At 45.9% G+C, this 25,386-nt stretch overlaps 1 protein-coding gene across 1 annotated transcript in view; it reads right to left on the bottom strand.

Annotated features, from left to right (window-relative positions):
* Window positions 1–25,386, bottom strand: part of DPYD (dihydropyrimidine dehydrogenase) — a 3,292,815-nt gene that overhangs the window by 1,293,337 nt on the left and 1,974,092 nt on the right. Inside the window, exon 13 of the mRNA XM_086954704.1 lies at window positions 8,309–8,524. Coding sequence (XP_086810830.1) covers window positions 8,309–8,524 — 216 coding nt within the window. The remainder of the gene's footprint in view (window positions 1–8,308; window positions 8,525–25,386) is intronic.

Below are 25,386 nucleotides of genomic sequence, written 5' to 3'. Positions count from 1 at the left end.
CTCAGCATATCACCTCATCCTTCAAACTCTTTTTAACATTAACTTCCTTCCTCCCCTCTGTTCTCAGACACACATTACATAAGGTGTTCACTCACTATAAGAGATTGACTGGATTCAGCTCATCCTCTTGGTGTGGGTAAAATGGTTGTCTTAATAGTTTGTTCCCTTTATTCTCTTGCATGGATCTCATATTCCATGTGAACTGTCTCAACCTGTCCTTCAATGCGGAATGCTCACCTTTTCTTTCACGGTTGGCTCATATAATATCTTGCCTAATGTCCCAATCCCTGCCTCTCTGTACATTGCCCTTCTTTTGCTCTTGAATGTGCACCATAAAACGTCAATCTAACTGTCTGAAGCTGTGACTCTACATGCTTTATTCCTCTTTCACCTCTGGTTTGTACACATTGAGAGACTACGTTACTTCCTAAAACGCTGCGTCACTGTGGCTCGCACATTTGTGCTCCTCCATGGAAAACATTGAGCCTATTCTTAACACTATCAAGTCCTGCCTTTTTACCACAGATGAGGAGAAAATGTTATAATCATTATTATTACATTTAGCAGCTATTGTTCTCTGGTTAAACCCATTAAAATTCCATACCAGTTTGCGGGCTATTGAAAGAGACCAATGAACCTATGGTTTCAGTGTGTCTTTCGTTAAGTCTCAGGTTTCCCGCCTAGGTAATTGAATGCTTGTTTGTGCCAACTATGGGTGGCTGTGCTGTAAAGGTTGGCATTTCAACCAGTTGGAAAAGGCAGGAAATAATTGGATGTATGATTGAATATATATGCTAAAGGCCTCCAGAACTGACTGTGTGATGGGCTCGGGGGTCATGGTGTAGGAACCCCTGGCTTCTTAGAATATAATTATGAGTAGTATGGTATTGGCGCGTACAATCCCTACACTCATTAAGACACATACTTTGCAGTAACACCTTGCCTGTACAGTGGAGGTAATAATCAGTCAACATGGAATGGGGAATGACTAGGCCGATCTGGATTTCTGGGTCAAACTATGCAAGGAATTGCCAGTCTTGTGTAATTCAATGCTTCTATCTCACATGTTCTCTGAACCGCTGGTAAATGAGAGTGTGATAGTATGAGGTAGGTAGTGTGTCAGTGGACAGGAGTGGCTGGAGCTAAGGAGGCCAGAGCCACCCATGCTACCTGTGCTATAGGAGGGATTCAAATGGGGCCAGGTTGCAGTGGTACCCTCAGCTCCTGTCCGATCTTCCTGTGATGTTATTGGCTGGATTGTCCAATTGCTAAACTCCAACTGTGTTCCCACATCCTGAAAATCCAGTTGGAACATATTGGGACAGCTATGATCAGGCAGATTGGTATAACCCAAGCAGGGATAACACTCTGCCCGACTTGTAACCAGGGCCCTTGAGTTCACAAGAGCGTGTGCAGGGTTGAGAGACAATTCAAGACACCACTGTAAACATGTGAAGTTGATTAGCACTTTCGTTTCATTCCTGCATGGCTTGGGGTAGGGAATTTTTGATGGCCTTTCATTCAAGTTTCTCAGTTTAGTCCTTCTTCCAAATGCTTTTGCAGTCAGACACGTGGAGGAAACGGGCAGGTTCTCAGAAGAGGAAAACATGAATGCCTTACACCCTACCCAACCAGGGGATGGGGTCAGTGTGAAACCTTTTCCTATTATTCACAGCAGATTGCTTGTTGTGGCTCCGTCCCTTTTACAAACCCATCGAAAAAGTTTCATACATTTCGTACATGTTCTGATGATTATGTGAAAGGAATTATTTTAAATCTGATTGTCTAGTTTAAAATGAGTAACTTACACTAAAGAACGATAAATACGATGAATGTCAAATTAGCACTCAACAGTGTTTTTGGTAGTGCACCTGCTCTGTCATGGGTATGATCTGAAAACATATATGCACTTCAATGGGGTGTGGATAAACTATTGGGAAACCGAGATGTTGGAAGGTTACCCTTAAACTCTCTATAATGATACTGGATGGACACTAAAGACTTCAGTTCACAGATGTAGTCCACTGTGTTATGTAGCTTGGAACGTGGCATCGTCTGCTATACAACATCTCCAAACATTGCGCGAATAAGTAAAACACAATCTCCCTGCTGCTCGAAGACTCCAAAATCTGAGAACTCTGATTCATTATATGTTTAAAGCTGAAATAGGTATTCCCTGGCACGACTGCTGCTCAGCTGTGGGTGGACATATGTGTCTTTAAAAGCATTCTACTGGACTTTAATAAAGGAAGAAATAGGATCGTATGAGCAGTCTGTTCTATCACGTGTTAACAAGATTATTTATTAATTGAGAGCGAAATCTGGAGTCTCGTAGGGACTGAGTGTCCAATGTGCATAAAAAAGTGCAGTTATATTTGCTTTGGTCTGCTGTGTAACCGATCCCAGTATGAAGGCGTATGTGAAGTTAGAATAGTAAAACACACTCCATCATGTATGTAGATATGACTGTGTGTGTGTGTAAGTGTAAAATATTTCAATACTTAAGACATCCTGACTTCTGGAATCTAACTCAGCGAACAGCCAGACATAGTCATGTTTGTGAAGCTTTTACTGCAATTAATAGGTTCTCATTAAAGTGACACACTGCTCGGGCTAGGTTTTAGCTAGATTTGTGCTACAGTACATACCAAAGAAATAACATGCATTTATCTTACAAGTCTCCTGACGGACTGTGGGTGTACATCATTGCCTCAAACATAACTGACTGCATAGCACGGAGTATATGCCTTGCAACACCGTTTGTTATGGATTTGTATTGACACTGAACTGCATAGTGGTTTTTGTTTTTTAAATAATTGTATTGAACCCATAAATGTATGAAAAACGGTACTAGTTATAGCCCCTTTCCCACACACCACAAACGGGAAGGAGCTTATGTAAGATGTTAAAAAAATAAGTCATCTAGTAGACAGTTTCAGGTATATTTTGCTAGCTGGTACCTCCTGGTGATGATACATAGAAAAATAATTGCTCAACATTCCTAAATGCTAATCATTGATTCACTGTGGAAGAAATATTTCTTTCTTTATTTTATTTGAAAGGTTTAGCCCCTTCGCTGCAGGGGTTAATCCCCCGCTGTGCTGGGGGGAGGGGGCGCGCACAGCACCCGCATGCTCATGACGAGCTGAGCTCGTCATGAGCTACGGCGCTCCTGTGCTCATGACGAGCTCAGTTCGTCACAGGTGCATTGGCTCTGTGGAATGTTCAGCACAGCGGGGAAATTCTCCCCGCACCTGAGCATTCCACGGGCCATGACGAGCTGAGCTCGTCATGAGCACGGGAGCGCCGTGGCTCATGACGATCTCAGCTCGTCATGAGCATCCAGAGGTTAATATAGCACTGGCTAGACCCGGAGGTATCAGAGCGCTTCCCATGAGCATCAGATGATAGTTACAGGTTACAAAGGTTACATAGTTATTAGAGCATGGCAACATAGTTACTTGTAAGGTTGTGATAAACGATAAGCACAAATACGTAAGGGAAAAAGCAGGAAAGGGGAAAGATTCAGGGGAGGGGGAAGGAGATGGGGAAGTAGACAGGTAATGAAGGCGCAAAGAGGAGGGGAGGGTGAAGGACACCGCATTGAAAGAGGAGGGGAAGGGCGACGGGGACACAAACCGGTAGACGAATCAAAGCAACATCCAAAGTCCAGTAAGCGGTTATCCCAGGGGAAGTTGTATCACTTCCCTATCTCTTTTGTGGGAGGCTCCCTTTACGCAGTGGATTCTCTCAGAGGGGTCTCTAGACTCCAAGGCCTACATACTGGATCCTTCCCCAAAAAGGGGAGAGGGAGTGCTTTGGTGAGGGATGCCATACCTACCTCAGCTGTGAGTGGCTCCAGAGTATAAATATTGGATCTGTCCCCAACAAGGGGAGAAGGAGTGCTTAGTCAAAGGACACAAAGGACAGGGGGCTAGGCAGACTAACAGGCAAGGCGACAGATTCAGGGGAGAGGGGATAGGGGATAGGAGCTAGGAGCTAGGGAGGTAGAAAAAGAGAGAAAGATTACTAATTGGGAACAAATTTAATTAATGAGTTATTATATAGCGCTGGCGAGACCCGAAGGAATCAGAGCGCCTTACATGAGGAACAATAATGTTTCAATGTACATCAGTTAAAAGTTACATAAGTATCAAGAAAAGCATTTAAAGAGCATAGGGGACAAGGTGAATGGAGCAAGGAAGGGTAAGGGGATAGGGTAAAGGGGTAGGAGGAAGATAGGACGTAGAGACGAGGGGAAAATCTGCCCAAGGTCTGGCTGGGTAGGTGACGGCAGGGGGGAGTCCACAACCCATCTCCTCTTTAGCTATACGGTAGCTCCACCGGGCATCAGCCAAATCGCTAGGTCTCCAGAGTCTGGGGTAAGTTCCACAGGTTCCAAGTCCTGATGTGTAGGCAGGTTAGGGGAAAGGTTCAAGGTCGGGTCAATGTCCAATTGTTGTCCAGTGAAGTAAAACAACGTGTTGGGGACCACTATGGAAGCCATCTTGGGGTCAGGCAGCGGACTGTCCTGTACACTGGTACACTGGTGGCATCCTAAGGTCAGGCATCTGGCAGTGAAAGTCAATATCCAGGACAGCGGCCGCCAGAGAATAACAAATCCAGCGTGCACACACCATCACACGCACAGACATGCACAAGCACACACATATCTGAGCACACACTCTCATATGAGCACTGACGCACACACACAAGCACATATACAGAAACATCTAAAATCCCATGCTCTAATACAAAAATACCCAAATACATGCACCCGCAAACACCATCACATGCACAGACATGCACAAGCACACACAAATGCGCTCACACTCATACATGCAGACACGCACACACACACACACACAAGCACACATACAATCACATGCTTCAGAACAAAAATACCCAAGTACTTACACACAAATACATGCACACACAAAAACCATCACACGCACAGATATGCACAAGCACACACAAATGTGCGCACACACTCTCATATGCGAACAGAGGGCACACACAAGCATGTATACAGAAACATCCACATGCACAGGCACACATACAATCCCATGCCCTAATACAAAAACATTGAAATACATGCGCACACCATCACACACAGACATAAGCTTACATAAAGAAACATCTGCACGCACAAACACAAGCACACATAGAATCACATGTTCTAATACATAAACACCCATATACATGTCCACACCATCTCACACACAGACATGCACAAGCACACACAAATGTGAACATAGTCTTTCATACAGGCACAGGCACACACACACATGTGCGTCTCCACACACCCCCTCATAAACGTACAGACGCACACACAAAAGCACTCCCATGACACATTTCTCCTGGACTGCTGCAGCATTGATGGCAAACAATGGCAGGTTTGGACAGACTAATGAAAGAAGGCTAGTTGTACATGCACTTATTGCGACTGCTGCCGTCTCCTCTCCATTATGCAAAGTGGTGTCTTTTTGGGTGAGCCGTGTCCACATCTACTATTGCTGGTCCCCCATGCATCATAGCTGTGGGGCACCTAAGTGGGCTCCGAGGTCTTTGCGCTGCCTTGCTGCCCATCACACTTTGACTTTTTTCTGCCTCATGGTTGAAGCCTCCTAACAGACAGTGGAGAGGAGGGCAGGCTCCCAACCCGCGTCTCTGTCCAAAGGAGCCACCAGCTTTTTGGTGGAGCAACCTCAAGGAATGCAGGGAGAGATCACCAGAGGTAGCTCAGAAGAGGATTCCCAGAAAATGCAGGCTGTAAAATCCCCGCTTTCAAAGGGGGGTATTTAATATGCATTTGAGCAGGGTGTGGTCAGCGCTAAAGTCTGTTTGCCTCCAGGCTGGTGCGGTCACTAAAGCCAGTCCAGCCGCTTAGTAAGTCGCAGGTCAGGATCGCGGACCCTCCCCACTCAGGCACACTCATACCTCACAGTGGGCGCAAACCGGTAAAGTCCGTAGATGGGAGTTTTGTTCCCTCTGGAGTGGAGCCAGCAATACTTCTCGTCAGGGAGGGGGCATGGGGTGATGAGGGCCCCATCAGTTGCTTGGGGCCTGGTCTAGCACATGGCAGAGAGGTGCATGGTGGGCAGGATGTCTGCCATATACGGGGTGTACGCTGCCACACAGGACCCACCAGATGCCACAGAGTCTCAGCAGCTCGCAGGGTAATCAGGCAGAGTCAGCGGTAATGATGTCCTGAGGGTGCCGCCATTTTAGGACCAAGCAGTCGGCCAATGTGTTAGCGCTGTCAGGTGTATTCCTCATAAGAGAGCAATGGGTATACACTGATGGCCGCGCTGTTGCTCCCGGGTCCGTCCAGATGCGACTAGGTCCCAGGAGCTCTCAGGGTGGTCAGCGGGAGTCAGCAACGCCTATGTCTTAAGGGTGCCGCCATCTTAAGGTCAGGAGTCGGCCCGCGTGGCATCTCTGCCGGGTGTACATCTCGCAGAGCAGCAGGGAGCGCTTCCTGGCACTTGCGCTGGAGACCGGCTCACCTCGGGCACGAGAGCTGCGAGGGGACACCCAGGTCTTGGTAACATCATCCTCCTCGGATCTGGTGTTCAGGCCTGATCGGCAGCCACCATCTTAGCCCGTGGCCCGAGAGCCTCCGCGGCCGGGCCGAGGACACTCCCACGAGTGAAAAGTCAAGTAAGTGCCACTAGATTGTGCGCTACATATTCCGCTGTTGAATACGGCCAATTTCAGCCCCCGGGCCCCGGGGGACCGGCACTGAGAGCTCCTGAAGTGTGCACGGACCGGGAGCCCAGAGCATATCAAAACACTTTTGAACCATAACTCGGATAAAGAAACACTCTCAGACTCAGTAGCCACACCAGTACAAGCATTACATTTAGAGCTCACAATAGTTAGTGCCTATGCTAGATCTTTGCAAAAATAATTAGATAGGCATATCATTTACTGCCTTAACGCTTCAGGTTGAAGCGAGCCAGTATATTTTGAATGAAAATCTTGCGACTGCTTGAGAGCATTTTCAATGCTCTATCACCCTTCTGCAGTCCTGGTCACCTGCACATTTGAAGCTATTCTTGAAAACAAATGCACAAAGACTGAGTTACGATCTTTACATTGCAAACTGTTCCCAGTTAGTACCTCATAGGCTCTCCACTGAAACTTGGAGTATAAAACTGATAAAAAATATCTGAGATTTAGATTAGAACAGTGTTAGATACAACATTATTATGCTTCGTTTAGGGGTTTTACCACTAAAAGCTTGCACTAAAAACTGGAGTGACACAAGTGACAGATCAGGATCTTATGAATTATGTAGGGGTGGCGTGCAAGATATTGTGCATATTTTATATGTCTGCCCTAGAAAAGTCTTGGTAGAAGCTTGAAACCGCTTTAAAAAACCGATATGTTTTAAATATAATGTATCCAGAATTAATGATAAGATATGTTTCAAATATAATTTATCTGGAATTAATGATAAGATTGTTTTAATTAGATCACCACCTGATCAATATGTGTATTAAAAATTGTTGCCATTTACAAAAAACGTTTTTACCATTGTCCTCATAGACATTTTGTATTATGTCTCTCATTTTACAAATTTGCACTGATTCTGAATGTTGTATGGTGTTGATCTCTGATGAGATCTAAATCAATAAAAACCTGATTGATTGATTGATTGATTGATTGTATCAGTAGGCTAGAACATTTCAGGTTGAAAATATTCCACACTTTTTGAGGTAATGATGCAAACAATCACAGACTGTGCAAAATCTATATTATAACACGATAAATAAAATAACTTTCAGATACCAAGTGATTGATAAAAAGTCCCATCTTAATCTGAATTAGAAACATTCAATTATTCTCGTGCAGATATATTGCGACAGAGGCAAACAAAAGATATAGCAATGAAACGCCAATTGTTGCATATATTTGCAAATTGGTTGCCTCTTGCCCCTCAATGATAGCAATAGTATTTTTAAACCAAACTGGTGAAAGATATCCTGTTAGAATCAAGTCTCTGTATAGTAAAACCATACGTGCAAGCAGACACACTTATGGATTACCATCAACAGCATTAATTTACTGTCGTATTGTAGGACATGAGTGTGCCATTAATCAATGGGGCCTGGGTTTTGGTGTTTGGATGTATGAGGGTAGTAGAGTGTTCAATGTTTAGAAGTTGGTTGGGTAGGTAAGTGTGACAGTAAAATAAGTGTGCTCTTGGAAGATGTTTATGGTATGTGATGTGCATGAATGGATTTGCCAAATTAATTTAGTTTTTGTTTTTGTTTCTCGGTACACAGTAATAACTTCCTACCTTTTCAAGAGAGAATGTCTTTGTTAAAGCAAAACCCCATCCAGCCTCAAATGCTCTTCGGATCATTGGACCACTGGTGGTGGGGGGTGCACTTGCTAGTCCAAATGGATTTGGAAACTTCAGTCCAGCCATTTCTACGCTTATGTCCACCAGGTCAATTGCAGTGTAAAACAGGGGCAGTTCAGGTTTTTGGGCAACCGTGGTTCCATGGAATGACTGCAGAAAGAAATACAATTACTATACATTCAGCACAACTCAATTTAAAATCCTGTGTTTGACAACGCTTTGACGTTTGAAACTTTGGCACAAAATATTCTGACACTTGCGACATAAAAATATCCTTGAAATCCAGATTTTTATTTTATAGGATTCAGTGTACAAAAAGTACTGCAATAAAAGAGAAAATATATACATGTTTGCCCACTTGATGGGACAGGCGTTTAAATAATATTGGAACACTGGAATGTCGCGCTCTCCATTAAAAACAATAGAGTGCTCCGGGCTTCTAATGGCTGGTAGATGCCAGGAGCATCAACATTCCAATGTTTAACAAAGAACTCACGGAGCCCAAGGGGTTTTCTACCTCGTCAGGCTCTGTGAGGCCTTTGTTTTACAAATAAGAACATTCTGCCCTCAACGTGAGGAATGTTCTAATAGCGTTAGAGGCCCTGTAGTGACCTCTACCGGCCATTAAAGGCCTGCTCCAAAGACCCTTGCCTTCAGCTAGAGCCTTTACCAAGGGAGTGGGACTTGAATGGCTATTAGAGCCCGCTACGGGGGTCTCTAAGGCTACAGGAAATGCATTACATGCAGCAGGAACGACCCAAGTAAGACTGCTGTCTAATGCAATATTCACTGCACACTTCAGACATGAATACTGCTAGTGGAATCAACATTTGCTGTCACCAATAACTGTGCCTCAATGCATCTTTATGTGAAAGCCTATTGGTCTTTAGAAGTGGAAGCGATGGAGGGGGGGGGAATCGCTAGGGGAATCCTGTTGCAACCTTTGCAATTACCTTAGCTAGTAAAGTGTTCCTTATACGTCATATTTCATAGCAACCCCGTCCATGTTGGTCCACAGCGCTGGGACACTTCCGGGTAGCCATACGCTCTATAAATGCCTTTTCATTTCATTTCAATATATTTTGCAATTTTCACAACCTTAGGAATCTGGAAGGGGCCAGGTATATTGTCTAAAAGTATCAAATAGGAGGGGAAACAAATCCTTGGGGACGAGGGTGGGAGGACGTTTCTGGCTGTCTTGTATCTTGGGTGAGATTTTCAAGCTGGGTGTTCATTTTGCTCTCGCAGCCGGAATCCTTTTCCATTTCCTGTGGTTCCATCTATGTTAAATACTTTGGTATGTCGTTTCTTTAACTGATAGGAGTCCAAATTCATGTGGAGTCATTCTAGGGCTGGGCGAAATGTAAATTACGCTGGGAATTTTGGAACATCAGTTGTTCACCGTGCTTTTGCTTAGGTGCACCCTTGTGTCAAAATCTGACATGACGACACATTAAGTGCTGAAACATAGCACAAAATGGCAGATTTGTATTTCAAGCAGTTCTGTGTAATCTTTACCTGATTTCACATAATTACACGAAAGCAAATTATAAGAATTTCGCACACCCTGATTCACTTGGCATGATGCCACTAGGCGTGAGTGAATTTGAAAACACATCTTTTGTAAAAGACATACTTTTAAGGGAATTACGCAAAATTCACATAAGTAAAGTGTACTTGGTCCGTACTTCTTGTGACAATCAAACACACGGCCATAACTTCCACACAGACGTTGTGCAAGGTAATGGAAGATCACAGGTTGAAAATGTACCTTGATAATACTGTGCATTAGTATCTTATGAAATTTTCAATTTAAACCTGTCTCCTGTGGGCAGAAATTTCCCCCAAATAGCGCTACCCCAAAATAAAAAAAACAAAATTAGTATACCACACATATATGAATTTCGCAAGATTTTTCCCACTTATTGCTCGAGTTTAGATGTGACTGTGGTGTCAAAAGCTGTGGCATCTCACTTCCGCTACACTTATTTTGGAAAATGAATGAAACCGTGCTTAAATGTATTGTATTATAATAGATGAAAACCAAAAGCAGGACTTTATATTTAAATCAACACAGCAATGATTTCAAGAAAAAAATATGGATATTTAGGGGCACATTTATATAAAAAAATTATGCAGTGCAACAAGCCACCTTGCTGCACTATGAGATGGGGAAAGGGCATGAGTGGGCCGTATTTAACATTATATGGTGCATTGCTGGCTTTTCCCTGTACTGGCACACAATGTGCTTGCTGCCTAGCGCCAACGCAGGCACACTTGCACCATTGCGGTAAAAGTAGAATTGTTTTTGTACTAGAAGATGTCCCTTCCTGCACAAAAACAATCCTCTGAGGCATTTTCCTCTTTCTGTGTGTGCTGTAGAATGCAGCACACACAGAAAGAGGAACAAACAAGGAGAAATAAAAATATTTCTCTCTCGTTACTCCTCACCTGGGGAGATGTAGCCTTTTTATGCCGTCCATGTGTACCAGTATTGGTAAATTTGCAAACCGTCAAAATCCACGGGTGTGTGCGTGGAAACACCCATGCTCCACCTGTGGAATGCCTCCCTGGTCAGCAGAGTAAGGCAATGCAGTGATTTTCACTGTGTTGCGTTACTAGATTTATCAAGCCATGTAGGGATACTCAAAGTGGCCTTGAGTGGCTTGATAAATCTTACTTAGTAGTTGCGTCACTTTTTTGCCCCAATGTGTGGCACAAGGGCGACGCAACTGCTAGATAACTGTATCTCAAAGTCCAGGAACTGAAGCAAAATGAAAGTTTGGTGACATTCACAAATTACTGGATTTGTGTTGAATCTTTAGCTTTACACTTAGTAAGAAGTAGCCCTTACTTATTCAGTTATTGTTTCTACTGGCAGTCCCGTCACAGCCAACGTAACTATGCTCTAAACAGGCCCACAGGTGCCAACCTCTAAGAAAACAGTTTTTAACCCGTTAACCGCGGCGGTAATTCCGCTGCGGTGCGGGCGTTTCCGTGCGCGGTTGGGGCCGCGTCGACCATTGGTCGATGGCAGCACTGGGGAGGTAGTGCTGCCGTCGGCCAATGGCCGACGGCAGCAAGGAAAGGGTTAATGTGCGCAACCAAGGGTTGATGCTTCACCTGTCCGAAATGTTGAGGACCAGGGCTTCATCTCAAAGATATTAATACATAATTCAATGAGAACATGGAGCTAAAAACAAACTTTCTGCCACCTGCAACTTTATTGACCATATGAAAAAGAGAGAATAGCTCCAATTTGTAAGACGGCTGGGATAACGCTTTGGAGCATATTAAGGTTTATCACAAGGAATGTTTACAGAGTAAACCCTGAGCTAAAAAATATCATGAAAAAAATAGCTCGTCCCAACATGCCAGTGATTAGTCTCCGTTACTGACCCTGTGAGGCACATAAAATAATAAAAGGCCCACAGAAGAACGTTAGCTACAAATCACTGTCACTTCACTCCACCACCTTCAATGCTCATTGAAGGGAAGTTGTCATTTTACTGATCATAGTTATTTTGCATGATTTTGATTTGTTTTGTTAGCCACGATTCTTCACGCTTCATTACATTATTATGCGCTGGAGCATTGGTCTGTGTGGGGAGGTTTGTTATTGGCGCATTCTTGACAAAGACAGAGGCTCAATGCATGCGACAGGCACGTCGGGATTTCTTAGTCACTAAATGCGTTTAAAAGAGACATGCTCCGTTTTATTTTGAAGTTGTGCCTGCACTGAATGTCGGTGCCTAAATGAAGAGCAACCTTCCATTCACAGGGTAAAGCTTTTTCTACTACTATGTTTATGGACACCATATTAACGTGTTTATACAAACTGCATTGTACCGTTTATTTCCTACAAAGCATAATAATGTCCTATCGGACCGGTTATATTCATTACTCCGGGTTCCGTAGTCCTCCACACCTTCATGACAAAGTGAGATAATCCATCTCACTGACTGAAAAAAAGAATAAAGGAATGCTGGACCTACCCTCCCCCTCCCGCTGGGAGTACATAAGCGTACAGGTCCCAGCATTCCCTCTGAAATACCAAGCCATGGATAAAGGCCAGCAGATCGGGAGGGAAGTCATGAAGGTGTCGAGGACTAAGGGACCCGGAGTAATGAAGATTACCGGTAAGTAATAGGACATTACCCCCAGGTCCCTACGTCCTCGACACCTTCACAGCAAAGTGAGAAATAACAAAGCAGACCCCAGCTTTCATCCAAAAACACAACAAACCACCAAGACACCAAATAAACCCAGAGATTTATTGACAAAAACAGAAGAAATCAGGCGCGAACACAGCCCAACACTCCCAAAGCAAAATCACCCTCATCCCTCAGCAGATTGAGAAGGCGGTAATGTCTGATGAAAGTATTAGAAGAAGCCCTACAGATCTTAGAGAGAGGAACACCCCGGACCTCCGCCCAAGAAGCAGCCACCCCCCTCGTAGAACGACCTTGAACACCTACAGGAGGAGGGGACCCAGACAGAGAGTAGGCCAAGGAAATGACTTGCTTCAGCCGACGACCGATTGACACAGAGGAAGCCCTACCCCCACGCAAAGCAGTCCCAAAGGAGACAAAAAGCGAGTCAGTCATGCGAAACACCGGCGTGCGCTCAAGATAAATGCGCAAAGCCCGGCACACATCCAACAAAGACCAACAGGGACCACCAGGGGAATCCAGAACAGAGACCAAAGAAGGCAAGACCAACTCCTGGCACCTGTGAAACTGTGAAGCAACCTTCGACACAAACGAAGAATCAAGGCGAAGCACTACCTCACCCGCTGAGAAGGACAAGAAAGGCTCACGCACCATCAAAGCCCCCCAACTCGCCAAGGCGATGAGCAGAGGTGATGGCCACCAGAAAAACAACTTTGAGAGTAACGAACTTCAAGTCCACATCAGCCAAGGGCTCAAACGGAAGAGCAATCAAAGTCCGAAGAACCAAGGGCAAATCCCACAGGGGAAAGGAAGGGCACGACACAGGATGAGAAAGAGAAAAGCTGCGTAGCAGATGAGAAACCAAGTCCTCACTATCCAAAAGGTTCCTCCACGGGGAATGAAATGCCTGACTAGCGGCCCACTGGGCACGCAAAGTGGACACAGCTGAACCCTTCTCAAAACCTTCCCACAAAAACTGAAGAAACACCTGCAAAGCACAGTGCATAGGGTAAAGGCCCAACGCCGAACACCAGCATCTGAAATTACCCCAATGCCGATCATATGATTTGAGGGTAGACGGCCGACGGGAACGCTGAAGGGCCACTGCTAAATGTTCCAGTAAACTGCACCAACGCCACCCCTGCCTCTCAATTTCCACACCGACAGCCGCAATCGGAGAAGAGACAGCGACAGCGAAGACCTCCGGGGAGACGGGGACAAGGGAAGAAACCAGGGACCCCGCACCGCCAAAAGACGAACTGTCAGAAACCACGACCTCCAGGGGAAAAGGGCAGGATCACCACCACCCCCTGATCCTCCAGACACAGGCGGGCCAGAAATCGGGGAATCAGAGCTAGAGGAGGAAAGGCATAGAGAAGGCTGGACGGCCAAGCAATCAACAGGGCATCCACCCCCGAACAACCCTCTTGCAGAAACCAGGAGCAGAAGTGAGGAAGCTGTGCATTGCGCCAGCAGGCAAAGAGGTCCCAAAAGGGAAGAGCAAACCTACCGCACACAAGCCGAAACGTAACCGGGGTGAGCGACAACTCCAGAGTACCCAGAAAGAAATAACTTAGGACATCCGCCACACAGTTGTATTCTCCCCGAATATGAATCGCAGTCAGAGACAGCAGAACGACCACCGCATTCAAAGAGGCTGAACGAACCCCCCCCTTGATGATTGAGATAAGCCACCATCACCATATTGACGGACCGAACCAAAACGTCCCGGCCGAGCAACAGCCCTGAAACCCCATCACAGCACGGGATACAGCCGTCAACTCCCTCCAGTTGGAAGAACAGCGACTCTCCAGGAGGGACCAACGACCCTGAAGGGACCGAGACCCCAAGGTCTCCCCCCACCCCAAGGAGCTGGCATCCGTCGTTAAGACCAGAGAAGGAGAAGCCTGCAGAGGGAGACCCTGAGACAGATTGACCCACACAGACCACCAATGAAGAACTGGGAGGACCACAGGAGACACTGGCAGAAGTAATTCCTAATCGCTGGCGGGACAACGGATTCGAGCAAGACAGGAGGTACACCCAAAGAGGGAGTAGGTGAAAACGCACCCAGGCCACCTTAAAGACAGTCGCTGCCATCAGACCCAAAAGACGCAACCAGAAGCACACCGGAAAGGAACCCCCCATCTGGAATCACCAAGCAAGGGATACCAAGGTCACAATCCGAGGATCGGGCAGGAACACACGGTCGAGATCCATACGGAAGCGAGCCCCAATGAACACCATGTTCTGAGACGGAGTCAGCTGGCACTTGGGTAAGTTGATCAGAAACCCGTGTTGATGCAACGCAGAACACACCAACTCCCGGGCCTCCAACAATAGGACCCGAGAGGGAGCATGGACCAACCAGTCGTCTAGGTATGGATACACCATCACCCCGTGGAGATGAAGCCAGGCGACCAAAGGAGCCACCACCTTCGTAAAGACTCTCGGGCCGTCCGAAGACCGACGGTAAGGCCTGGAATTGACTGTGACGCCCCTGAACACAAAACCACAGAAAGCGACGGGACCGAGGATGTACTGGGACATGGTAATACGCATCCTGAAGATCCAGGGTACACATGAAGTGACCCGGAAGCACCAAAGGAATCACTTTTTGCAAAGTTTCCATATGAAAGGGCATGCGGGCAATCCGCTGGTTCATCGCTTTAAGTCCAAAACCAGGCTGAAAACCCCCCGTAATTTTGGGAACCAGAAAGATCAGGGAATAGAAGCCCGTCCCCACCTCCAAAGGAGGATTCTCCTGAATGGCACCCTTCAGAAGAAGAGCCGACACCCCTTGAGAATGATGAGACCTCCTGGACAGGCAGGAAGGTCAGGAAGTTGGGGGAACACCGGAATCCGGAGGGGCAACAGAGAACTCCACAACCTAACCCACGCGAACGACCTCCAACACCCAGGCGTCGGAACAAGACTGAACCCATGCACCCAGGAAGAAGCGCAGCTGCCCTCCTACCAACAACCCACGAACCACTTCCAAAGAGTCAGGAACATGGCTTGGCAGGGGGAGGGGACCGAGCCTTATGATCCCGACCCCGGCCAGAAGCAAACCTCCCTTGGCCCCTCACAAACAGTCTACGAGAGGAAGGGCGAAAGAAAGATTTAAGTTTAGAAGGGACAGGAGCAGCAGAAGAGACTTTAAACGAAGAAGAGTGCTTCTTCTCTTTAAACAGCTTATGCAACTTGGATTCCAACTCCCCCCCCCAAACAGCACAGTGCTCTGGAAGGGCAAACGCAAAGCACAAGCCTTCTGAGCAAATTCAGTTATCCAGTCTTTAAGGACAAGACTGCGACGCGCCGCTATACAAGCCCTACTGGACAGTGCAGAAGCATGCACCACATCAAAGGAGACATCGGACAGAAGCTCCACCTGACGCTCGATCTGCTCAAGAATACCGGAACAGTCAGTGGCATCGTCCATCGACTGATAGAGCATTTTAAGATCAGACAGCAGTGACTGTGACACATATGTCCCATAGACTCCAGCCCGCAAGGCCAGGTGGGAACCGGAATAAACCTTCCTGAGCACAGCATCTGCCTTCCTATCCACCGGATCCTTCAGCACGGCGTCCTCAGACAGGGAAGTGCGCCCCACAAAACTAGCCACAAAGGAGTCAATAGGAATAGAATCAGGAAGTTCAGTAGCCATATCCTGTATAGGATAAAGCCGAGCCATAAATCGTGGAATCAAAATGCGATCTGGATCAGCCCACTCCCTCTTCAGGACATCCTTAAAGAAGGGATGCACAGGGACATCAACCGTGGCATCACCCATCTCAGATAAAGTCTCCCTGATCAAGCGCTTAAGACGCGCATCCTCGCCCCTACCACGGCGCCTGGACCTGGCAGGAGACAGAGGCAGGGAGGTATCTGAGGACGAGTAGGAGGAAGACCGCTCCCTATGATGTCGTTTCCTCGAACTCTTCCCCGTCCAACACAACGTCTGGAGAGGAAAAAAACAACTCAGCACAGGAACAGCAATGCAACAGCGAAAAAAACGCTATGCAGTACTCACCCTACCGACCCGGTTTTATCAGGAGCAAAAACCGCCGGGAAATGAAGTGCCTGACCCTCGTCCGGGTGGAAGACAGGCACGTCCAAACCGGAAGGCGGAAGCAACCATCAGCCAATCCGGATACACGAAGAGGCAGCGCCCCTAAGTAAGCCCGGCAGACCAGGAGGGGTGGCCTTCGGGCAAAATAAGAACCCACACGGTGTGACCCCAGCCGCACGGCTCAAGAAACATCCAGCACAGCCCGCGCCACTCCCCCCAAGCCTGGCAGGAAGGGAGAGGCAACAGCCCCCATGTAAGTTCAGCAAACAAAGGAGCGCCCTCGCACCTGCCACGTCCAAGACACTGTCAGAATGACAAAAAGAATCAACAGAGGGACCTGGAAGCTTATGTACTCCGAGCAGGAGGGGGAGGGTAAGTCCAGCATTCCTTTGTTCTTTTTTTTGTCAGTGAGATGGAATATCTCACTTTGTCATGAAGGTGTCGAGGACGTTGGGACCTGGAGGTAATGCTGTAGGACATCTGCCATTTTTTCCCAGTTGTTTTGTCATTTTCTGGAACTGTTTTTAGAACTCAGTGCACATTACCCTTGCTAACCAGGAGTAAAGTGCCCGTGCTCCCCCTTTAAACGTGGTAAAATAGGCTTATTTCTGAATGGAACATTTAACTTGCCTGTACGTCCCTAGCATATGGTGTAGAAAGTGAACACAGTGCCTGGAAGCTAAATGCCACTGGTGGACTGCAGCATCTATATAGTCATCCACTAAAATGGCAGTGCAAATATAGTATAAGACCTACTACACTCTGTAGCTTGACTACTGCAATGCGAAACCTACAGTGCAAGCTATCAAAATTACCCTTTAAGACAGGAAATACCCTTCCTTTAAATCATTGTGAGTCACCCTCATGTAGTCCTTGTACCCCACAAGGCAAGTTGGAATTTAAAAGTAGGATAGGTAGAACATTACTATTACCATGCCCCTACAGTCACAATGCACAAAAAGCTGTTTTCACAGTGGCAGGCAAAGCTATGCCAAGTACAGATTAAACTACTAATACTGATAATGGGAAAGGGACCAAGAGGAAAACGTTTTAAACCACTATTTACATAGGTATTGAAAATCAAATTCAATGGTGAAGTTGGATTTTTATTAAATATTAAGGAGAATAATTTTAAGAAAGTCAAAATGTACCTGACTAAGGTTTTGGAGGGCTATTTAGCAATAGCCTCTGCCAATTCCCAGCCTGGGCTCAGCCTTGAATGAGGAGTGAATTAGGTGTGACATTCCTCCCAGGAGTTACAAAAATGTTGACCTGAATGGGCAAGATTGACTCCTCTAAGCTCTGCAGAATAAGGCCACAGGTACCCTTTTTGATACCACAGTATCAAATCCTGGCTGGCATGTATGTTTGAGCTACATGTAACACTCCAACTCACTTGAAAGGGTGAAAACAGAATAACAGGACAATTCTTGCGTATCCCTGTCTGGGTGCTGTAGGACAAAGACTTAGACTTTTGTCTTCTAGTTTGTTGTGGTTATAGGGCCTGCTTCAAACTGGAATTTAGATGCGGGAGAAGACTGGTGATTACCATAGTACTCTCCACTACTACACACCCACAACCCTCACAGCCCAAGTTTATTGTGACTTTTGTCATTTCGAAAACGCCCTGACACATGGCATTTTGGGCCATTTTGGATTAAGGCAAACTGGAACTACTGAAAAAAGTGTAATGTTGCCCCAGGAACATTGACGCTATTAGTTATGGAGTGCCCAGGGTCAACTAGCTAATGGCCAGCAGAAATGTGGCACCGAAACAGAACTCTTTGTGGACCTGCAGAAGAACAGAAGAGGAGTGGAGCTGCTGTCTGTGACATGTGAGGAGCTGTGAAGAAGTGGACCTACTCACCATTGTTCTCCAGACAAATAATTGTACTCAAGGAATCAATTGGCTAACTTCCATTTGTGGCTGCGGGGACACACAAACATGCATAAGGCCTTTTTACTACAATTCCCAGCTGACTAGTTGTAACTGGAATTTGATCTGAACTGTCCTGGTGGTCTAAGCTTGGGACACGGACAGCCTCTAGCTGCCCCCGCTGATGTCCGGGGAGAGGCTTAGAAATGCGTTTCCGTGGTTGTTTGGGCCATAGGAAAAAGGTTGGGATCATTTGCTCCAGATCTAAAAGGAATTTTCATGAAAAAACCCGACTAGCCATTCAAGGATGTCACTTCAGTAGCTACAATTTTCAGATTTGTCTGATAGTGAGACAGCTTTTTTCTTCAACAATATTACAATTGGCCTTTTTGTATTAGGAGCTTATTTACTTACAGACTTTCTCTGGAACCAACCTGCTTGGTGTATCTAGCCAGGACTCCATTATAGACCGCCATAAATCATGTCTAGGTCTTAGACTACCTCTACCATTACAATTTGCGCTTTGCACTTTTTAGCACTATTTTCAGTTAAATCTTCAAAAAATCATGTCTCATGTTTCCCTTATAATTTTTTGTCATTTTGGAGTCCTTTGAATCATGAGCTTTCTTTGTTGTTTTAATACGGTTTGAGACGTTTACTGCTTGATGTTTTGACTTTGTTGCTGTTCACATATTGCAGTAAGTTGAGTGTGTCAGCTCCATGCCATGACTATCAGGTCAGGAGGTTGAGCTCAGGTTAATTAAATGACTTTAAATGTTCACCATGACTACAGTAGTGATTATTCTTTGAGGTGGTCACCCACCCACCCCAAATAATAATCCAATTTCTTACAAATGCCATATGAAAGTGCATCGCCAGAAAACATATAAATATCACAACATTTACCTTAATAGAACACATGCATACAATCCCTAAAATTAACACCAAATATGATCACTCTATAGAAACAAATTGATTGATTGTGACAAAAACCCACACTGTAGCATTATTAGACGTGTCACAGCAGTTTTTGAGAGTGTCTTCCAGTGAGGTGAAGCAGCGATCAATTGGCAAACATTCACATTTTAATCTCTTTGAAGGTTGCAACTCACTCGATGGAGCAGTCCATTAGTGATGTGGGGCAGTAAATTGGTTTTCCCTATCATAAGCAATATTCTTAATCTTGTTTAAACTTTTGTTAAAAAATGCCAGAGCTTAAGGATTTCTGAGATCTGGTAACAAATAGTTCTATAGCAGAGCAACAAAGGCTCTAACCAGTCTCCTTCATTGGCACCTGCACCTAAATATAGCTTTTGCAAACTGTTTTGTCTAGGTGGATCTCAAGCTGCAACTCAGTGCATTGCTAGATAATTAGCCGTATAAGTATTTTCAGTTGTGTTCCTCCCAGGTTTTCAAGACAATGCACAGAAGCTTACATTTATTTCTGCAATGGAGGTTGTTTGGTTATGTGATATTGAGGCATCCTTTATTCTGCACTCTCTGTGTCACCATGATCTCTTTTTGTAATGCTATGGCCCAAATAATACTACAATAGTCAATTCAGACTGACCGACACGATCCTTTGTCAAAATAAATTAAGTCTATCATCCACAGGATTTACATTAGCACTGAATAAGGCATTTATAATATGGAGGACAGGAAATTACCAACATTTGCGATGTTGTACCCTCTCCACAAAACTCTAACTCGGCATAAGACAAATGTCACTTTTAAACATTGAGGTGGTTGTACTATCAGGAGAAATCTCCATATCATCATATTGATTTAGTGGCCGAGAGGGTTTTATTCAAACCATGCTGTTGCATTGTTTCAAATGTGAGCATGGAATGGAGAGGTTCCTATTACTTTGTACAGATGAACAGAATAGTAACATCTGAATATGATCCAGTTTTTAGGACTTCAGTTTCAGTGCTATTCTGATTCGTTTTTCAGTGACACATTTCTCAGACAGCCTACAAGTCCTGAGTTCTAAGCTAAAATGTCAATCTGTCAGACTTACAATATGTCATCAAAATAGAAAGAAGTATAAGTCCTACCAGGTCTTCCTTCGGAAAGTAGATAAATGAGGTACAAAGGGAAAGCACCTCACATAAAGAGAAGCATTGTGCCAGACACAGGTCAGGAGATCTCACCCAGGGATGGTTGTTTTTTTTGCCTTTGATGTACCAGGAAACGTCCTATTATGGCTCTGCAAATTATGCCAATTACAACCCTTTCAGCACGTGACTCTCAGCAGTAGCGATGACAGGCCATCACAGACTTTTCAGAGAAGTGGTGAGGGGGTGCTGGAGCTCAGCATTCAACAGACACACATCCTCATAATAATCTATTATCCTACTCAATATTGGACTTTCAAAAGGAAAGGAAATTTAAGACACACTAGAAGTTATTGTTGCACATAGGGATAGGCATACAATGCCATGTATGGTTCTGACACTTGCAGAAGGTTAGCACCACATCCTACTACTGACCCTGGTTTTCTTTCGTTATGGTCCAGGTTGTTCTCAGCTGAAGTTGGGTACAAAACATGATTAGGCTCAGAAGGAGATTAACCCCTTACTCTAGGCCACAGTGGTCTTGGCCACACATTAAGTTTCACTACAGGCAATGCCACTCTGGCTATGCCACAATCTTCATTATTCCTTTCCAATATCCCACAGGAAAGTTTACATGTTCTGTCTTCATGGCACTCAGATTACACCCTTTAGCCTCCTCGTTTGTGGACCCGCTGCACTTGGGTAATTTTGCACCTCTCTCCACTCAGAAAGTCATTCCTCCTGCAGGCTTGGCAGGATCTCTCCACCTCTCAGCAGGCAGGATGGCTTTTTAGGCACTTCAGGGCAGGTAATCAGCTCTTTTTGCAAGGAATAGACACTGGTGATGTCCGCTCACAGCTGGGAAACCGGCTGTTAGGCAAGGACCAGTTCTGATTGTACACCCGTCCAGTCCTCTGATCACTCTGGGGAGCATTCCCTTCACTGGCCAGGGATAATATGGAACTGGACCAACATGTGGGTCCCACTTTTATAAAGTTAAAGAAGCCAGAAGAAGCAGGCCCTTAGCTGCTCTATCAAAATTGGTTTGGGTTGGTTCTCTCTTCAATCAATCAATCAATCAATCAATCAATCAATCAAGGCATTTATAGAGCGCACTACTTACACAGAGGGTCTCAAGGCGCTTGGGGGGGGCGTGGGGTGCCGCTACTGCTCGAACAGCCAGGTCTTGAGTTTCTTCCTGAAGGAGAGGTGGTCCTGGGTCAGGCGAAGGTCGGTCGGGAGGGTGTTCGAGGTCTTGGCGGCCAGGTAGGAGAAAGACCTTCCTCCTGTTGTCGCTCTTCGGATGCGGAGGACGGCGGCGAGGGCGTGGTTGGTCGATTGGAGGTGGCGTTTGGGAGCGTAGAAGTTGAGGCGGTTGTTGAGGTAGCTCGGGCCTTGGTCGTGTAGGGCTTTGTGTGCGTGGGTGAGGAGACGGAAGGTGATTCTCTTGTTGACGGGGAGCCAGTGCAGGTCTCTCAGATGTCCGGAGATGTGGCTGCGTCGGGGGATGTCAAGGATGAGTCTGGCTGAGGCGTTCTGGATCCGCTGGAGTCTCTTCTGGAGCTTGGAGGTGGTTCCGGCGTAGAGGGCGTTGCCGTTGTCCAGTCGGCTGGTGACGAGGGCCTGGGTGACCGTCTTCCTGGTCTCGGTGGGGATCCACCGGAAGATCTTCCGTAGCATGCGCAGGATGTTAAAACAGGACGCGGAGACGGCGTTGACTTGTCTGGTCGTGGAGAGGGAGGAGTCCAGGATGAAGCCCAGGTTGCGTGCGTGGTCTGTCGGTTTGGGTGCGGTGCCCAGGGCGGGGGGCCACCAGGAGTCGTCCCAGGCGGAGGGCGAGGAGCCCAGGATGAGGACTTCCGTCTTGTCTGAGTTCAGTTTCAGGCGGCTGGTCGTCATCCACTCGGCTACGGCTTTCATCCCTTCGTGGAGGTTGTTTCTGGCGGGGGCGGGGTCGTTGGTCAGGGAGAGGATCAGCTGGGTGTCGTCGGCGTAGGAGATGATGTTGTCAAGTGTCCTCTTCAGCCTGCTCTGCAGACCCAGTATAAGTATGGAGTGATGCTGTCCACAGAGAGGTAGCTTTCAGTCAGGAGCACCGGCAAAAGGGGCACAAACAAGTGTGAGCTTTCTGCCCCAGGCCGTCATACACCACATGGAGGAAGGGTCAAGGGAAGACAAAAGCCTGGTTTCACCTTAGGGTTTCCTATAACCATGAACACAAAACTCAGTAAGAAGTAGCTCTTATTTATTCTGTCATTGTTTTTTGGGGCTGTCCTGTCACAGGCAACGTAAAAACCACCATACAATAAATGGCAGTAAGACTAATCAGAACTCTCACAAAGAGGCCTAATAGAATTTCTTATAGCCTGGTCTGTTGCTGAATCCTTTTTTGCTGGCTTTATGACTATGTGCACCTTTTCTCTGATGACCAGTGGTAAAGTGATCATGCTCTATCCCTAAAACATGGTACAATTGGCCTATATATGATTGGTACATATAATTCACTTGTAAGTCCCTAGTATATGCTATGACATGTACCACAACCTGTAAATGAAATACTATGAGTGGGCCTGCAACACTCATTGTGCCACCCACTAAAGTAGCTTCTAAAACATATATCAGGCTTGCCGTTGCAGCCTGTAGTGCAGTTTTAATATGCCATTTCGACCTAGAAAAATAAGCATTTTGCCTGGCTCAAACCTCCCTCTTTGATACATATAACTCATCCCCATGATACACCCTAAAGGCTCAGAGTGTATTGTAATTAAAAAGTAGGACATGTGGTTTTTAGTTTTACATGTCCTGGTAGTGAAAAACATGTAATTAATTTTTCACTACTGGAATGCCTATCTCTTCCATTGACTAATATTGGGTTACCTCATTATATTCAATAAGTGCTAACTCTGGATTGATAGCATGTAAAGATTTGCTCTTTGGCCTCGAATTAATTGTAATTTAAAATCCTTTTTAATTATGAAGTCGAATTTTAAGTCATCTGCCTGTTCTTGGGTCACATGACTGTGAATGGCTCTGTGGTTGGGATTTGTGTATTCCTCCCAGACAGTGACACAAAAGGGATTAGGTGTGGCCAAGATGGGCCATCCTACCAGGATGTCTGGTGTTGGAACTGTTCCTTGCCCTACTTGCCCTTCAAATGGCTTTCCTCCAGTACACAAAAAGGACCCTGACTTCAGCCTTTATTTTATTCCAGCCTTCTTGGAACCTTGACAGACAAGGGGAAGAACTTTCCAGAACCAGATGTGGGGGTAGTATAGGAAATTACCCACTTCAAAGGCTGGCAATAGATATTGGCCCTATGGAGCGCTCATCAGTACACTCCTGGACCTGTGTATTATACCGAAGAGAGGTTGCCTTGTTCCCAAGAGGACTGCCATGCAGCTGGAGACCTGCCTTACTCCCCAAAAAACTGAACTGCTGCTACCAGAGGACTGTCCTGCTGCCTTGCCCTTCAGAGGGCTGCCCTGCTGTTTAAGGACTGCCCTACTCTGTGATAAGTAAGACTGGACCTGCTCCCTTCATTCCAGGCTAACCTGAGAGACTCCAAGGGTCACAGGGTTGATCTCCTGTTTTGAGCTACATGGGCACAACAAGCTTCAGAGGCCTTCCTGCAATTGTTAAGCTAACTTGCTGGACTTGACCTGCAACTGGAGCTGCCTAATATCTGCTGACTTCTGGTTGAGCAAGTTCCTGATTCTCAAGAGGTAACTCTCCTGGTCCCTTGGCTCGAATCAGTTGAACACCTCCTGTGATGCAAGCAGGAATACTAAAGTTTGGTGCTCTTTGCAATTGTAAATGGGCTTGTTTGAGCTTCCTGCCAGCACGAAGCTCCGGTGAATCCAACTATTCTTGCTGCAGCGGCCGCAAGCGATAACCTGCAACTCAAGATCTGCACTTCACACTACAGCAACTACATTCCCTAGTGACTGCCAACAGAAGCTCCAGCAACACCAATCTGCAACACCTGTATGGCACTTCGTACTACAGCGGGCAACATCTCTGATGCTCTCCCTCCTCCTTGCAGCCCCCTCAACCATGAACAGAACTCTTTGCGATGGACCTTGAGAATGTAACTTTTGCAGTGGAACTAACCTGGCCCCTGTATCAGGTTTGTGCTTCATCGCTGTGTGCCTGGACTTCTGACTTTTCCCCGGTGTACCAGAACCAGATGACACTGAGTAGCGCTTTGTGCTTTTAGGCACTATATCTACTTAAGACTTTGAAATTGCATATCTTCAGTTCTACTGATCAGATTTTTGTTATTCTGTTATCAATTTACTTAATTAAAATGTACACTATTTTTCTAAATTGTTTTGGGATTTTTCTTGTGTTGTGTTTTCACTTATTACTTGTTGTTTACTACAAACATTCTTTACACATTGCCTTAATGTTACACCGGACTGCTTTGTGCCAAGATATCAGAGGGTTTAGCACAGGTTGAGTTAGTGACTTTTGTGGTTTACCTGCCATGGTTTTTGGTTGTTGCCTGAATGAGCCTTCTACGCTCAACCAATAACAACATTTCTTACACTATGTCTCCTTCCTCCATATTCAGTTCTGTCAGCTTACGCTTCCACTGTCTGGAAAAATCCACCTTCATCTTGTGTTTAGAGCCAGGCCCTGGGTATTCAAAATTGGTCCCATAGGCCTCCTCCACTATTGTGGCTTTCTCATACACACCACACCTGAAGAATGCAGACCTCACGAGTAAATGTACACAACATTAACTTGGATGTTAGCACTACAACCACGGTTAGCACAGAGAAGTGGAACTTTAAAGGAGTGGGCCAGGAGGCCTGCACCCCAGTGATGCA

This window comes from Lissotriton vulgaris, chromosome 1_1 (assembly GCF_964263255.1).
Source record: "Lissotriton vulgaris chromosome 1_1, aLisVul1.2, whole genome shotgun sequence".
Lineage (NCBI taxonomy): Eukaryota > Metazoa > Chordata > Amphibia > Caudata > Salamandridae > Lissotriton > Lissotriton vulgaris.
This window is presented reverse-complemented; position numbering and strand designations above follow the sequence as displayed.